This window comes from Carassius gibelio, chromosome B22, assembly GCF_023724105.1.
Source record: "Carassius gibelio isolate Cgi1373 ecotype wild population from Czech Republic chromosome B22, carGib1.2-hapl.c, whole genome shotgun sequence".
NCBI lineage: Eukaryota > Metazoa > Chordata > Actinopteri > Cypriniformes > Cyprinidae > Carassius > Carassius gibelio.
Genome location: NC_068417.1, coordinates 13,769,870 through 13,785,822, shown reverse-complemented (window position 1 = coordinate 13,785,822; position 15,953 = coordinate 13,769,870). Strand labels below are relative to the sequence as shown.

General features: G+C 36.7%; 1 protein-coding gene across 1 annotated transcript; it reads left to right on the top strand.

Annotated features, from left to right (window-relative positions):
• The first annotated feature begins 2,747 nt into the window (after nt 1–2,747).
• LOC127987079 (uncharacterized) lies at nt 2,748–14,756 on the top strand. The gene is made up of 7 exons (XM_052589375.1): nt 2,748–3,201; nt 11,085–11,402; nt 11,543–11,824; nt 12,568–12,888; nt 13,700–13,807; nt 13,905–13,967; nt 14,316–14,756. The coding sequence occupies exons 1-7, from the start codon at nt 3,153–3,155 to the stop codon at nt 14,327–14,329; spliced, it is 1,155 nt and encodes a 384-aa protein (XP_052445335.1). The 5' UTR covers nt 2,748–3,152; the 3' UTR covers nt 14,330–14,756.
• Nucleotides 14,757–15,953: the final 1,197 nt, after the last annotated feature.

Below are 15,953 nucleotides of genomic sequence, written 5' to 3'. Positions count from 1 at the left end.
TAGCACAGAAACTGCACTTGTTAAAATTACAACTGACTTGCTTCTTGCGTCAGATCAAGGCTGCATCTCATTTCTAGTCTTACTTGATCTTAGTGCTGCGTTCGACACCATATATCATGACATACTCATAGATAGATTACAAAACTATACAGGTATTCAAGGGCAGGCTATACGATGGTTTAGATCCTACCTGTCCGATCGCTACCATTTTGTTTACTTAAATGGGGATTCATCTCATTTATCATCAGTAAAATATGGAGTGCCACAAAGATCCGTCCTAGGTCCCCTTCTATGCTGATGATACTCAGCTATATATCTCAACGAGACCAGATGAAACTTCCCAATTATCTAAGCTAACAGGGTGTGTTAAAAATGTAAAAGATTGGATGACAAATAATTTTCTCCAATTAAATTCGGATAAGACAGAGATATTAATTATTGGACCAAAAAACACTACACAGAATCTTGTAGATTACAATTTGCAACTAGACGGATGTACTGTTACTTCCTCTACAGTCAGAAATCTGGGTGTCATTTTAGACAGCAATTTGTCTTTTGAAATTCATATTTCCAATGTTACAAAAACTGCATTCTTCCATCTTCGAAACATTGCCAAGCTACGAAACATGTTATCTGTTTCTGATGCAAAAAAACTATTTCATGCATTCATGACCTCTAGACTGGACTATTGTAATGCACTTCTAGGTGGTTGTCCTGCTTCTTCACTAAACAAGCTACAGGTAGTCCAAAATGCAGCAGCTAGAGTCCTTACGAGGTCAAGAAAATATGATCATATTACCCCAATTGTACAGTCTCTGCACTACCTATTAAGTTCCGTATCAGTTACAAATTATCATTACTTACCTATAAGGCCCTAAATGGAAACTAACATTACACTGAACGATCCTGCCGAAGAGAAACCCACTGAAGAAACTAACATCACACTGAACGATCCTGCCGAAGAGAAACCCACTGAATAAACTAACATCACACTGAACGATCCTGCCGAAGAGAAACCCACTGATGAAACTAACATCACACTGAACGATCCTGCCGAAGAGAAACCCACTGATGAAACTAACATCACACTGAACGATCCTGCTGAAGAGAAACCCACTGAAGAAACTTACATCACACTGAACGATCCTGCCGAAGAGAAACCCACTGAAGAAACTTACATCACACTGAACGATCCTGCTGAAGAGAAACCCACTGAAGAAACTAACATCACACTGAACGATCCTGCCGAAGAGAAACCCACTGAAGAAACTTACATCACACTGAACGATCCTGCCGAAGAGAAACCCACTGAAGAAACTTACATCACACTGAACGATCCTGCCGAAGAGAAACCCACTGAAGAAACTTACATCACACTGAACGATCCTGCCGAAGAGAAACCCACTGAAGAAACTAACATCACATTGAACGATCCTGCTGAAGAGAAACCCACTGAAGAAACTAACATCACATTGAACGATCCTGCTGAAGAGAGATCCACTGAAGAAACTAACAGCACATTGAATGATCCACTGAAGAAACTTACATCACACTGAACGATCCTGCCGAAGAGAAACCCACTGAAGAAACTAACATCACATTGAACGATCCTGCTGAAGAGAAACCCACTGAAGAAACTAACAGCACATTGAATGATCCACTGAAGAAACTAACATCACACTGAATGATCCTGCCGAAGAGAAACCCACAGAAAATATAGTTATACTATTGTGCTATCCTTTACTCTTTTGTCTGTTTTAAACAAAACATTAATGGAAAAAAAAGAAATTTTTTACAGGTTTGTTTTGTGTTTTCTTCACAATGAATAGATTAAGGGAAACACTAAAATAGTATTTAAACTGTAAGATCCCTTAACACACTTATCTGTTTTAATGATTAAAGACAGTGCTTTTTAAGTGTTTTAATCTATCTTTTATTTTTCGGCCATATACACAGTGCAAACACATATTTAAACATTCCACGCTGCAAATACATATTTAAAGATTATACAAGAAACTTCTCTAACACCCATCCCCAAAGAAATAATAACCATGAAGGAAGAAGAGACAAAAGTAAATCTAATAAGGGTCCCAGCATGATACAGATGCCTGAGTGGTTAAATAAGCCATTCCTATAAAAGTGAAAGTAAAAGCGTGCTAAATTGCCTAGAAAAATGCAATGTCCATTTACAGAAAAGACTGTGAAAGGATTAAGAAAAAAATAAAAACTATTGATGGACTAGTTAAGGCAGAGTGTTGTAATAGCTGATAACTCAAAATGGAGAGTGGTGCATGATTTCAGAGCTTTGACCACATTCTCTGGCAGTGAATGATGTAATGGTGGACTGGCAGCTGAAGTGCCTAACCCACATCCCTTGTAAACAAATGTTCACCCTGCAGCTAAATATTTTAGATTAACTGACTTGTGCTACACCTTAGAGGAAATTGTTTCATAATTTGTCATTTGGATCAATGAGTTATTTTTTCATTTTTATAATAATGTATGCCATACAAACTCATATGAAAATTATAAATGTCTCAGATAATTGTACAGCAATCATCAGTTTTCAATTATTCAGACAATCAATCAGAAGCCATAGTAACCTGAGTACAATTGTTATAAGGGGTGACAATATAGGAGGGGATCTAAACGAATATTTACAGTCCCTGAAATAAATAAATAAATAAATAAATAAATAAATAGGGGAGTGAAAAATAGCTAGCCAAAGAAATCAGGAGAATAATCAAACAATTTTAGTCTAAGAATGAAATATGGATTTTGCATAACAGACTTTTTTTTTTTTCTCAAGATAGAAAAAATAGCATACAAAACCAGTTATTTTATGTGGTTTTCACTATAATGTTTTAGTTTTATGTAGCAAGTATATGAGTTTCTGATAATTGATAATCTGAAAAAGCGCCAAATGATACTATTTATTCATTTAAGAAATAAAAAAAGGGAAAGACGGTGATTCAAGCCTCTACGTACGTTATCGCGCCGCAGTGGGTAAGGAGCCATTACACTTTCACTTTCATTCGTGACTCAGTTGTTTGTAATGCGCCAATGTACTGGATGCCCACCGCCCTAAAACAATAAGAAGAAGAAGAACAAATAACGTTTTTTTTTTTTTTTTTTAAGAAAACCTGTTGAAAATGAAGCGTCTCTTTATTTCGCTCTTATTATTCCATTTGCTCTATCAGGGTAAGACACGCTTATTTCTCTCTTTCAGTGTTCGGGTCGCTAACAGAAATGTGCGGTTAAAATGGTGATTGTGCCGGACACTCGTCCAGGGCAGCAGTGGGAGTCGGTTTCCGCCCTGGAGTTTCCTGCCTTCCTTTTTTTTTTTTTTTTTTAGCAAGATGCTGTCTTAATTAGGGTTGCCAAGACAATTGTGATTCTTTATCTTTTAGTATTTAAGACGATAGTGTTTATCATTGTATTCTTGTAGAAAAAAAGTGTTTTCTCTTTATGAAAATGAGGGACAGAATAAGGGAGGCTCCAAATATTTGTGTATACCATAATGTAGGCATGCAGGGAAACAAATCTCAGAAATAGTCTCAATTGTTTTGCTTAAACTATTTGTGTGCAATTAAACAATTAAACAAATAATTTTAATGTCATACAAAAAATGTCATTGGCCTGGGTAAATTGTTCCAATATGGAATTGTGACTCCACAAATCACGAGTGTATAGTTTAGGAGGTGGAAATACTGTGAAATTACAAATGGCATGACATTTGAAAGCTAAAAACTGATGTTCTAGGACAGTCCATAAAGCTTAAACAACAACAACAACATCACAACCATATGGCCTCTGAATGAATGAAAATGCATCTTTTTCAATTCAAGAAAAACTTCTGGTGCTTGGATTTGTACCTCAATAATGATTTTTTTTAATGTAATTTCTCTCTCTCTCTCTCTCTCTCTCTCTCTCTCTCTCTCTCTCTGTCTCTCTCTCTATTTAACAGTATTAACTTACAATATAAGACATCTTCCCTCAGATCTTAAAGCCTTCCAGACAACTTATTCACAAATAAAACAATGATTTACACAAAAACAATGATTAGTTACTAGTTGAGAATTTAATTAAAAAATTCACACTTTCATAGTTAAATTTACAATGAAAGTACTTTAGGAACTTTTTACCAGTAGTTTATCATTATTTTTTCACCTTTTTAAAGATCATTATACATGCAAATGTTGCTGTTTTATGCTTGTCCCACGCCCAGACTTCTGATCTTCAATAATGAAAAAGAAGTGTAAAAAAATGATTCATATTTTTTTTTATATATATATATATATATATATATATATATGATTGAATAAAGTATCAGTAAAAGAATCAAAACATAATTGAGGATTTTAAGGTCAGACAACTATTAATATGATTTTATATACAAAATGTAGTTGTCCCACAGTATTGCCGTCATTTCCACCACAACGCTTGTAATGTCCTTTAAAAAAGTTTTTTTGAAAGATTGTTTGGGTAGTTTCTATGGATATTAACAATGACATCACAGCACATGTCTGACATGGAGGAGATTTTAAATTTCTTCAGAATCTTGGAGAAGAAAACTCAAGGTAAATATTGCTTGAAATGAAAATATTTATAATGGCCAGGACAATATTTATGGTCAGTTACAGGTATACTCTCAAAAGCCCACATGATAATCATTGTAGATGTTGCTAGTTTAAACCAGCACAAAACATCTTGCCAACATAATCTAACAAAGCATTGAACGCAAAAAGTATTTACCTTTATTGAAAACCACATCAAATAACTGATTTCAAAATTCACTCTCCTAATGCAATATTAAACAAAGCATGTTGGGACATAGATCCACTATCCGTTATTATATCATATGCAAATACAGTGTGTGGAAGGATCTAACTGTGTTGGGGAGGATTCACACAACACACTGACAGTTATACCGTGTTTTTCAGCACATTGTGTCATTAGATATGCTGGTGAACTTTTGAAGAAAATGTCTTGCATTTCTGTTTTGTTCTGTTTGTGCTGGTGCAATCTGAATGGTAAGTGTTTATAATATGGTAAATTCATTTATATATATATTTTTCCATGTCAGATTAATAAAGTAGCCGCTACTGCTGCTGCTGCTGCTGCTGCAAAAAAAAAAAAAAAAAAAAAAAAGGTAGGTCACCGTACACTTTAGGTACTACAAAAACATGTTATATTCAATGTTATTATATATAAATGAACGTGTCTGCTGTCCTTCAGTACACCCCAGGCCTCACGAATGAAAGTGAAAGTGTTCAATTTCATAGGTTCACTTCAACGCTGCGATGACGTCATCGCTTTGGGGAACACCTGTGGGGTGACGAATGTCTGAAGCCCTTATACCATCACGCCAATTTATTGGCCAATAACGCTTAGCACCACCCATACATACGTATGTTATATATGTGTGCTGAGCGCCATTTCATCAGATTTTAATTCCTTCAGGAAGTGAATCATCTGTTGCCCATCGGAAAGAGATTATTGTGTTCTAAGCCATCTAGCAGTTTACTCCTCTAAGGAGGACACAATGAGTTTTCCGGTATGTATGGATCACGTTACACGGACTCACGAGGAAACAGGTAGGAAGACCGCTTTGCGGGCCTTTATCTATTGTTGTATCCGTTATATCTGTGTTTGAAAGTAAGTAAGTTGCACTCTGGGCTCGCTCTCTTTCTGAGGAAGGAGAGATGTTCGTTCAACCCCCGCTGTTCTATTTCTGCGGTTGCTGAGGCGCCGCACGAGCTCAACACTTGGAGTGACGGCGATGAGCCCGAGTGTTCAGTGAGGGAGAGATCGGAATTAATCCCCTTTTTCTCTCGCTCTATTACCCGGACCGCGCGCACTCAGCAGAAGAGCGCCTCGTGGGTCAGGTGGTTAGTCATATCTGTTTCCCGCTCCGGAAGCTCGTAATCTATTCTGTCGGCTGCAGATTGGATGACGCATACTCTACAGCAGCCCCTGGCTCTTGAGCTCGCAGGCGACACAAGCTGTAGATATAAGCTATGGGATAAGAGGCAAGCTTACTGATATAAAATCCACCGTTGCTCTACTCCCTCCCTGGATAAAGTGTTTTCTCAAATTTATAAAAACTATATATATATATATATATATATATATATATATATATATATATATATATATATATATATGAGAGGCACTGATTTGAGGACATTAAGTCATGCACTACGGTCTTGGCACTTAGAGCTACCAAGCATTAGTTTGCCTGACTAATTACTATTTATTTCAAATTAATTAGAATATTCTCTATAACGGTAATTAGGAAGTAGGCAGGTGGTTAACTGCTGCACTGTACTAATGCAGACATGTTCATTTGGTTTGGCGCTTACGCTTCCAAATCTTGTTCATGTACTGTTTTTAGACGCAGACTTTGAGGAGTCCCTGCAGCAGGTGAGGGTTGTGCACTATTATTTTGGTGCTTTGTGCTACCAATAACTACAGGTGTTTGTGCATGATTTTGGCGCTTCAAGCTACCAAACATTATTTTGCCCGACTAATTACTATTTATTTCAGCTCCTCTGCTGTATTGAGCTGAAACAAATAAGTGAAAAAAAATCATGTGCTCCAAAATATTTCTTATAGCAAGCTATAATGGTGAGTAGGTGGCTAAAATTCCCCTTTCTCCCTTACGCTACCTGCTGCACTCTACTAATGCAGACACATTCATTTGATTTGGCGCTTACGCTTACAACTCTTGTTCATGTACTGTTTTTAGGCGCAGACTCTGAGGAGTCCTGCACAGATGTTGTTGTGCACTGTTATATTGGCGCTTCTGCTACCAATAATTTGTTGCCTGACTACTTCCTTCAGCTCCGCTGCTGCGTCGAGCTGAAACAAGTTGAAGAGCTCACGTGGTTATAGCAAGCTATAACAGTGAGCTGGCGGGTTTTGCTCCCTCTCTCTTATTGGCTGCGCTGGACTGATGCAGACATGTTCATTTGATTTGCCGCAGACTCTGAGGAGTTCCTGCAGCAGATATTTTATTGTGCACCATGGTCTTGGTGCTTCATGCTACCAAACGTAGGTCTGGCGAAATAATATACAATTTATATTACCTAATGCCACAGTGACTGGAGCTGCAGAGTGAACAGGGGTTTCTTGTCTCTATTCCTGCACTGCATGAATGCATGTACATTGATTGGCATCTATGGTTCCAACTCTAGTTACATGTGACACGTTTTTATCATGGATTCCACAGCTGACATTGCAGTTGCGCATTGGGTTTTGGCGCTTCATGCTACCAAACACTAGACTGTCCAGCTAGTAATAATTCTTCATCTCCACTGCTGTTTAAGCTGGAACAAATGGTAGACTCTGTGCTACGAGATGGATCTGTGGAGTTTTGCAACACACATTGTCTTGGCAACATGGTTTTTGGCACTTCATCCTTCCAAAACTATTTGCATAACTGGCCTATCATTATTATTCTCATCCTAACTGAGTTACTCTGAGCTGAGCTACTTTGTGAACAAGTTCACGTGTAAGAGGATCTTTTATGGCAAGCTATTAATGCTCACCATGGTCAGCCTACTTCATGTGATTGATGTGGTGCTTTTGCGACCAACACTCGCTTCACATTAATAGCCACATTATGTACTACAGCATACATTATTGTGCACTAGAGATGTTGGGTGCTCCATGTTACCAAGCAGTAGTTTGCATGATTAATTACTCTGTTCCTTTAAGCTCCACTGTTGCATTGAGCTGGAACTGTGTATAAATGTGGGAACCTACAAGTTTTACACCATCCAGCTTATTGGGTTGATTGGATTTGCGTCCAAACCTTGTGCTTGGAGTAAGCAATGTCAAGGACTCAGATGCTCATCCTGTCTCTATCTGAAGCAGAGATTGGTTTGTGACCATCAGTCTAGGATGTGTGCTTCTGCATCCAGATCATCAGGAGACACAGGGAGTTCCTCAGGTTTGCTCTTTGAATAAGTTTGCCAATACTTTATTCCATTGAACTGGTCTTGAACGCCAATTGAGTGGCTGTCACATTAGGTAAAAGACTGACAACATGGCTGTGGTCTCATACGTTGGTCAGAGAGGATTTCACTCTCGCCCCCTTCAGGTTGGTGATATGTGTTCTTCTTTGGACGCAGACCAGGTTCCTGTCGATCAGAGCAGTTCATGTCCAGGGTCATCTGACCTCAGGAGTGGACTTACTTTTGCACCCTCAGTTGGGTGAGTCTCATATGGCTAGGTTCGGCTGAGCGGAAGTGGATTGTTTGCTTCGAGCTTCAACATTGAACATCTCCATTACCCTTAAGGACCTGCCACAGGTTTATGTGGCTGCCATATCTGCTGAGCGTTACCCATAGAGGTGTTTCAGAAGGAGGTCACCCTCTGGTTTTCCATTATGCAGGAACGTGACTGCTTAGGCCTTTCCACCCAGCACAGATCCATTTTTGGGACTTATTTTGATTTGGAAGGCCTGGCAGCCCATCCATTTGAGCCGTTTAAGTTTGTCAGATAACTTTGAAGTCAAGTCTTACTGCTTCCAAGGCCTAGTATATCCTAGGCTGCTTCAACACTGTTAATTTCAGCAATTGGTTGGAGCCTTTATTCCTTGCTATGTGGGGTCAGATAGTACCATATCTTTAGCCTATGAGGCGCGTTGTGTGACTTTGCCTCCTAGGGTGCGTCCTCGTTTTATGAGAGCAATGACTTTTGTTCAGAACCTATGAAAGGGAACATCTCGGTTACGTATGTAACCTTTGTTCCCTGAATAGTATGAGATGCTGCGATGATTGGCTGTTCCGTACATTTGATAGCGCTTCCTTTTTCATAGTGTAAATCTGATGAAATGGCGCTCAGCACGCATATATAGCGGCATATGGGCGGTGCTAAGGCTATTGGCCAGTAAACAGGGGTGATGGTATAAGGGCTTCAGACATTCGTGACACCTCAGGTGCTCCCCAAAGCGATGACATTATTGCAGCATCTCATTCCCTATTCAGAGAACAAAGGTTACATACTAACCGAGATGTTTGGAGGGAGTCTCCCTATACGCTCTGCAACACGATGATGCGCAGTAAGACGTTTCCTCGCATTCTTTACTTCGCATTATTGGTGTTGTTCGTTAAGTGCTGTGTAAATACTGTTACTACATAATTGGTTTAGTTCGTATACAAGTTTAAAGACGTATAGTATAGCCTGTATTTTTGGCGTTGTATTATTTTGGTTATAGACATTAATTATCTGAAGGAATTCAAACATTAACAAGCTTTGACAGACAGAAACAAAAGAGTATAATAGTTGAGAACATGATTTTGACCTAGTCTTTGTCCAGGAAGTTCTAGTACAACTTTACAGTCTCTGAGTTAAATGCAATTAGAATCTTTCTTCAGTCACACCAGAGCTATAGAAAAAAAAAAAAAAAACACACAATCTAACAAAGCATTGAACATAAAAAAGTATTTAACTTTATTGAAAACCACATAAAATAACTGATTTCAACATTCACTCTCCTAATGCAATATAAAACAAAGCATGTTGGGACATCCACTATCTGTTATTATATAATATGCAAATACAGCGTGTGGGAGGATCAAACTGTGTCGGGGAGGATTCACACAACACACTGACAGTTATACCGTGTTTTCAGCACATTGTGTTATTAGATATGCTGGTGAACTGTTGAAGAAAATGTCTTGCATTTATGTTTTGTTCTGTTTGTGCTGGTGGAATCTGAATGGTGAGTGTTTATTATATGGTATATTCATTTATATATATATTATTGTACAGTAGGTCACTGTACACTTTAGGTACTATAAATACATGTTTTATATATATATATATATATATATATATATATATATATATATATATATATATATATATATATATATATATTTTTTTTTTTTTTTTTTTTTTTTTTTTTTTTTTTTTTTTTAATCTGCAAAAATTATGTATTTATTTAATAGATGATGAACATTGGTTTCCCATTAAAACAGAAAACAAATTAACGTTTACATGTGTTGCAACATAAGGTTTCATGATTAAGCTTACATCTATATTAAATCACACTGTAACTAACAATTATATTGCACCAATCTTTAACCTTTGTTTAAAAATAACTAGACTTACATTTAAATCCTGTCTCTCCATAACTTTAAAGTAATCTCCTAAAGGAAGTCACATAACTGCAAAAGTTGTTGCTGTTTTTGGAAACGTTTATTTTGCATTGCTTATGTTTTTAATGAACTAAACAGACTGACATTTTTACTATGACAATCCACTGATTAACTGTGTGTTGGATAATGTGCTTTTTTACATGATAAATTTGATAAATTAAGAATAAGAATAATACTTATGGTAGAAGGCATTAGGCTTCTATGAAGGGATTATGTGGGGTTCAGTGTGTTTTTAACATTCTTGAAGAAAGTGATTTTTAAAAATAATGCATTATGATATTGAGTAGATTAGTTACTTTTTATGGAAATTAATGCATTGCGTTACTTTTGTCTTATTTATGTCACCTGGGCTGGGCTTACATATTTGTCTTTAATAACAAACAAACAAACAGTTATATTTTTGCCATCTGTGAAGGCCGTTTCACACCAGGAGTGAACTGAGTAATCCTCAGGCTGAAGGAAGTGCCTCTTCCTCAACACTTACTCCCAGTTTCTGTCAGCTTGGGGTCAGCAGAGGAAAACAAAGAAAACTGTTACTTATTTGAAAAAGAAACTAAGATATTGCAATGAAAATTTTAAAGTAATGTGTTACTTTAGTTACTTGAAGAAAGCAGTCTGAAAGAGGTATCATATGGTAACTAGTTATCTGTCATTATATTCATAAATTATATTGCCATATTACTCCATTATTTGACACTATAAATATATTTTCAGGAAATATGTAAGTGCTGCTGCAATGTTTTATCCGTCTTCTCTTCTTCTTTGTTAATGGTAGCAGTGTATGGAAGGTTAATATTGCATTTTTCTTTATATGCAAGTTTCTGGTAGTCAGTCAAAAAGGAAATGGAATATGTTCTGATTCTTAATTGCAGTGGTCTAGCATTTAATTACCTCAATCTGTTTATTATTCAGGTGTTGTTAGTGAGACAGTATCAGTGATGGAGGGAGATACTGTCACGCTACACACTGATCTCACTGAAATACACCAAGATGATGACATACTGTGGACATTTGGAGCTAACAACTCTCTGATAGCTGAAATCAGTAGAGAGAAACAAATCTTCTCCACATTTAATGTTTCTGATGGGAGATTCGGAGACAGACTGAAGCTGGACAATCAGACTGGATCTCTGACCATCACAAACATCACAACTCAGCACGCTGGAGACTATAAACTAGACATAATTGGAGTGAAATGGTCATCAAAAACATTGAGAGTTTCTATCAGTGGTGAATAATTTATCCTCTCTTTTATAAATTCTTGTTTTATAGTTTGAGGTGTTGGAACATATGAACACTCAACACACTGAACAGAAAATAAAATGCTGTACATTTATCCATATTTCAGTTTATTGTCTCATGTTTTGTAGCTCGTCTGCCTGTTCCTACCATTACCAGAGACTGTTCTTCATCATCATCATCATCTTGTTCATTGCTGTGTTCAGTGGTGAATGTGAGTCATGTGACTCTCTCCTGGTACAAAGGAAACAGTTTATTGTCCAGCATCAGTGTGTCTGATCTCAGCATCAGTCTCTCTCTACCTCTGGAGGTGGAATATCAGGAGAAAAACAGCTACAGCTGTGTGATCAACAATACCATCACAAACCAGACCACACATCTGAATATCACTCAACTCTGTCAGCCATGTCTAGGTATGGAATAGTGATATTAACATTTATTTGCTGAGTTGATCTCTGTCTATTGTTTTAGATCAGAATGTCTTTTTTTTTACTCTACATATCCTACAGTCTCATATTCTTCGATAGTGTTGATCTTTGTTGCTCCTGCTGGATTTCGGTTGATTTATGGAAAACACTGTGTCATTAGGCTATTATGAGGGGTCCTGAAGGTTGTTGTAGCTGCAGGGTCCAATACGTTCTTAATATTGTCGGAGAGAGTTATGTTTAGAAGCAATCCATTATGATATTGTGTTACTGTTGAAAAAGAAACTAAATGTGTTAATTACTTTTGATGGAAAGTAAGACATTATGTTACTTTTGTGTTACATTTTGATACCTGGAGTGGGCTGGGCTTCCTTATTTGCTTTTAATAAGAAAAAAAAAAGTCAAATGAATAAGCCTCAGGCTGAAAGAAGTGTGTCTTCCTCTACACTTACTGCCAATTTCTCTCTGCACGAGATCAGGAGAGATGCGGAAATAACGTTACTTGCATTTCCTTATTTATTCATTTTTTCTTTTTTATTTTTATTTCATTTTTTTTTTACTAAATGCTAAAGGTATATATATATATATATATATATATATATATATATATATATATATATATATATATATATATATATATATATATTAATTAATGGAAATGGAAATGGGATATGTGTTGTGGTCTACCTTTGTAGTTACCTTAATAAGTGTGAAATCTGTTTATTCTCCAGGTGTGTTTGGTGAGACAGTGTCAGTGATGGAGGGAGATTCTGTCACTCTTAACACTGATCTTACTGAAATACATGAAGATAATGAGATAGTGTGGAAATTTGGAGCTGAAAGCTTTCTCTTAGCTGAAATAAATAGAGAGAAACAAATCTTCTCCACATATGATAATGTTCCTGATGAGAGATTCAGAGACAGACTGAAGCTGGACAATCAAACTGGATCTCTGACCATCACAAACATCACAACTCAACACGCTGGACTTTATAAACTGGAGATAGCTGGTGTGAAATGGTCATCAAAAACATTCAGTGTTTCTGTCTATGGTGAGCAAAAATCATCAGTTCTGCCTGTTACATATTCTTGATTTTATAGTTTGAGGTGACACCATAAAAACACTCACTCAACACGAATCGAACTGAAAATAAAATTACTGTGTAAATATTTCCATATTTCAGTTTATTCCATGGATGTGGTTTTCTGGTAATTTGGGTAAATCTAAAGGGCAGTCTTTTGTGTCAGTTATGTATTATTTGCTCCAGAGCAAGGTCTCGTAACATGATATTTTTTTACAACTTTAATTCTGTATATCAGAGAGCTGCCTTTGTACTTTTGACTGAATTGCCTAGCAACTTTTATGATAGCTGTTGTTGCTTATTGAATATTATTATTCAATAATAAAAAAGATGAAATATAAATAATAGTAGTATTTAAAAATAGTATATAGTATTCAGAAACAGTGTGTTTGTGGTCATGCTGTTGATTTTAATTTGCCTTTAGATGGCAATAAGAGACTGACTCTTTATGACTGAGTGAGTTGGAAGACATTTTTTAACTTTCAACAATGTTGTAAGATACTTGAACTAACCTCTCCAGATGTAAAAGAACAAAATGGATTAATTCCCCTTAGTTTCAAAATATTTAAGAGTATAAACAATTAGTAAATTCCCAGGTTACCCCTTTATTCCCAAACTTTGCATATTATTCCCTTATACCATAACATGGAGGTACTTTATAGGTGGGTATACTATAATTACAAAAAGCTACACTGTAAATTATGGTTTGATTTTGATAGTGTATGTTGTAAATCAGACAAACAGATTAAATTATATTAAAAGTTAATTTTGTCCATTACAGATCAGGGCCTACCTTTATTTTGCATAGTGGTGATTCCTTCTGCTGCTGGATCTCTGTTGATTGTTTCAGTCGTCATCTGCTGCATTTGCAGAAAATGTAGAAAAACAGGTCAGGAGAACAAGCTGCATGGAAATTCATTAGACACATTTTTTTTTTTTTTTTTATGTATTGTGATTTTAACATATCTGTATTGTTGTAAATGAAGCTCTGACCAAAGAGGAAGACAGAACTGATTCAGCATTGTGTAAACCAGCAAACAAAGAACATGGTAAGATCATTCATGAATGTGTTACAAAAAAAAGTGATATGATAGAGAAAATCTGTCTTTGTTGTTGCTTGTGTGAGAAAACAATTTTCAGCCATTTTGCTGATGTGAGAAAACGTCATATTTTGTAATGTTAACATATGTTGCATTAAAAATAAAAAATAAAAGCACCCTAATATACAATATCAGCTTTTGGTGTAAAACTGATGGAAAAATACATGTTCTACTGAGGATTTTAAAAATAGTAGGCATACTTATCTACTGAAGACAATTATTAATGGAAATGGAATTAGAAGTAGCTCTGTTACATTAACACAATTCCTGATTTATTTATTTTTTTCTTTCTTGCAGAAACCAAAGACTGAGGCTGTGTATGGAAATGTCCATAAAAAACACTGATCAAATATTGGAATTTTTATCAGAACTTATACAGGACAATACTTTACACCTTTTCATTCACATTCATTTTCTTCGGGGATGTCACTATTTGTCTGTGTCATATCTTTTGCTGTTACTGTGATGGCTAAAATCTTTTTTTAATTAAATTATGGATTTACCAATAGCATATCACCAATAAACTCAACTAACATGTTCTTATTAAGCCTATCATCACATGAAAATGTTGGTAACGTTCATTATTAAATCTTAATCACACCTATGTGCTCCTTAGCTTGACATTTAAAATTTTTGTTTTATTCTTTTATATATATATATATATATATATATATCTTGATTACACTGTATCACACACGTTTGTTCTTTTATAAATTTAATAAAACTTGTGTGGGCGTATGGATTGGTTCACTGGTTGAATAAGTGGTTTATTGATAAATGCATTAATTTATAATACATTGGCATAACCAGACACATACTGGTTTAGATAAATCTGTCTGATCAGATTCACGTGGGTTTGCTTCTGTATACGTTGTTTTTTATTCAAGTAAACATTGGGCTCCTCAAATATGCAATGGTTTCCGCATATCTAGTTTGAGATAAACGGTTTCCTCAAGTATACACTGGTTTCTTCAAGTATATGTTGGTTGGTACATATATTGTTTCCTTTCGAAAGGGAACTCCATGCTGTGTCCTCTAGAGGGCGCCTTGGGAATGCTATCAGCGTGACCAGGTGTTGAAGCATGTATGAAATAATGACAGTGAACTTGACATTGGCAGGCGGAAGCCTATGACGTAAACAAATGAGCGTCTTCGGATATATAAGGGCACCTGTAGAACACATCATACTCTTTTTTTGTCTTCAAGAGACCTTGTGTATGAAGCACATATGTGTCTGACTCACGAGAGAGAAGGATGCACTCACTGTTGCAGACAGAAAGAACGTTTGCACAAGCTTGTTCGCTGTCGGGGGATTTGAACAAGCTTAATGCAATGCATTCGTGGCTTCTGTTCTTGCCTGATTCTTGAGTGTCTGAACAGAGTGTGTATGGCTCTCAAATGAGAGATAGCCATACTGTGAGATCTGATTGCATTACGAATGCCTGATTGTCTTTGAGAATTTAGCGCCTCTCTCCCATGTTCCCTCCTCTGAGCCTCATTATCCTCTTTTTTGAGCCTCGCTAACAGCCTCTGGCGTTGAGTATATCTAGGTCTCCTCTCAGTTTAGAGTCATTATGCTGAGACCTCCTCTCTTAGAGCTCCAGACTTTGGCGGGTGAGTTAGTCTATGATGTTGGGAGCTTGAGCCTGCCATAATGCCTAGCGGTTTTGCTGGTAGGGATGCTGTTCCTCAAGTCCTGACTTGGGGACACAGTTACCTAGGCACTTATCCCTCAGCATGGCAGCGTCGGCATACCATTCCCATAGCGCCCTCTAGAGGACGCAGCATGGAGTACCCTTTCAAAAGGGAATGTCTCAGGTTACGCATGTAACTGTGGTTCCCTGAGAATAGGGAACGAGATGCTGCGTCTCTGTGCCATGCTTCGGTATCATGGCTGTGTCTCCTCAGACATAAAAAAGGATGATGCTTTCTACA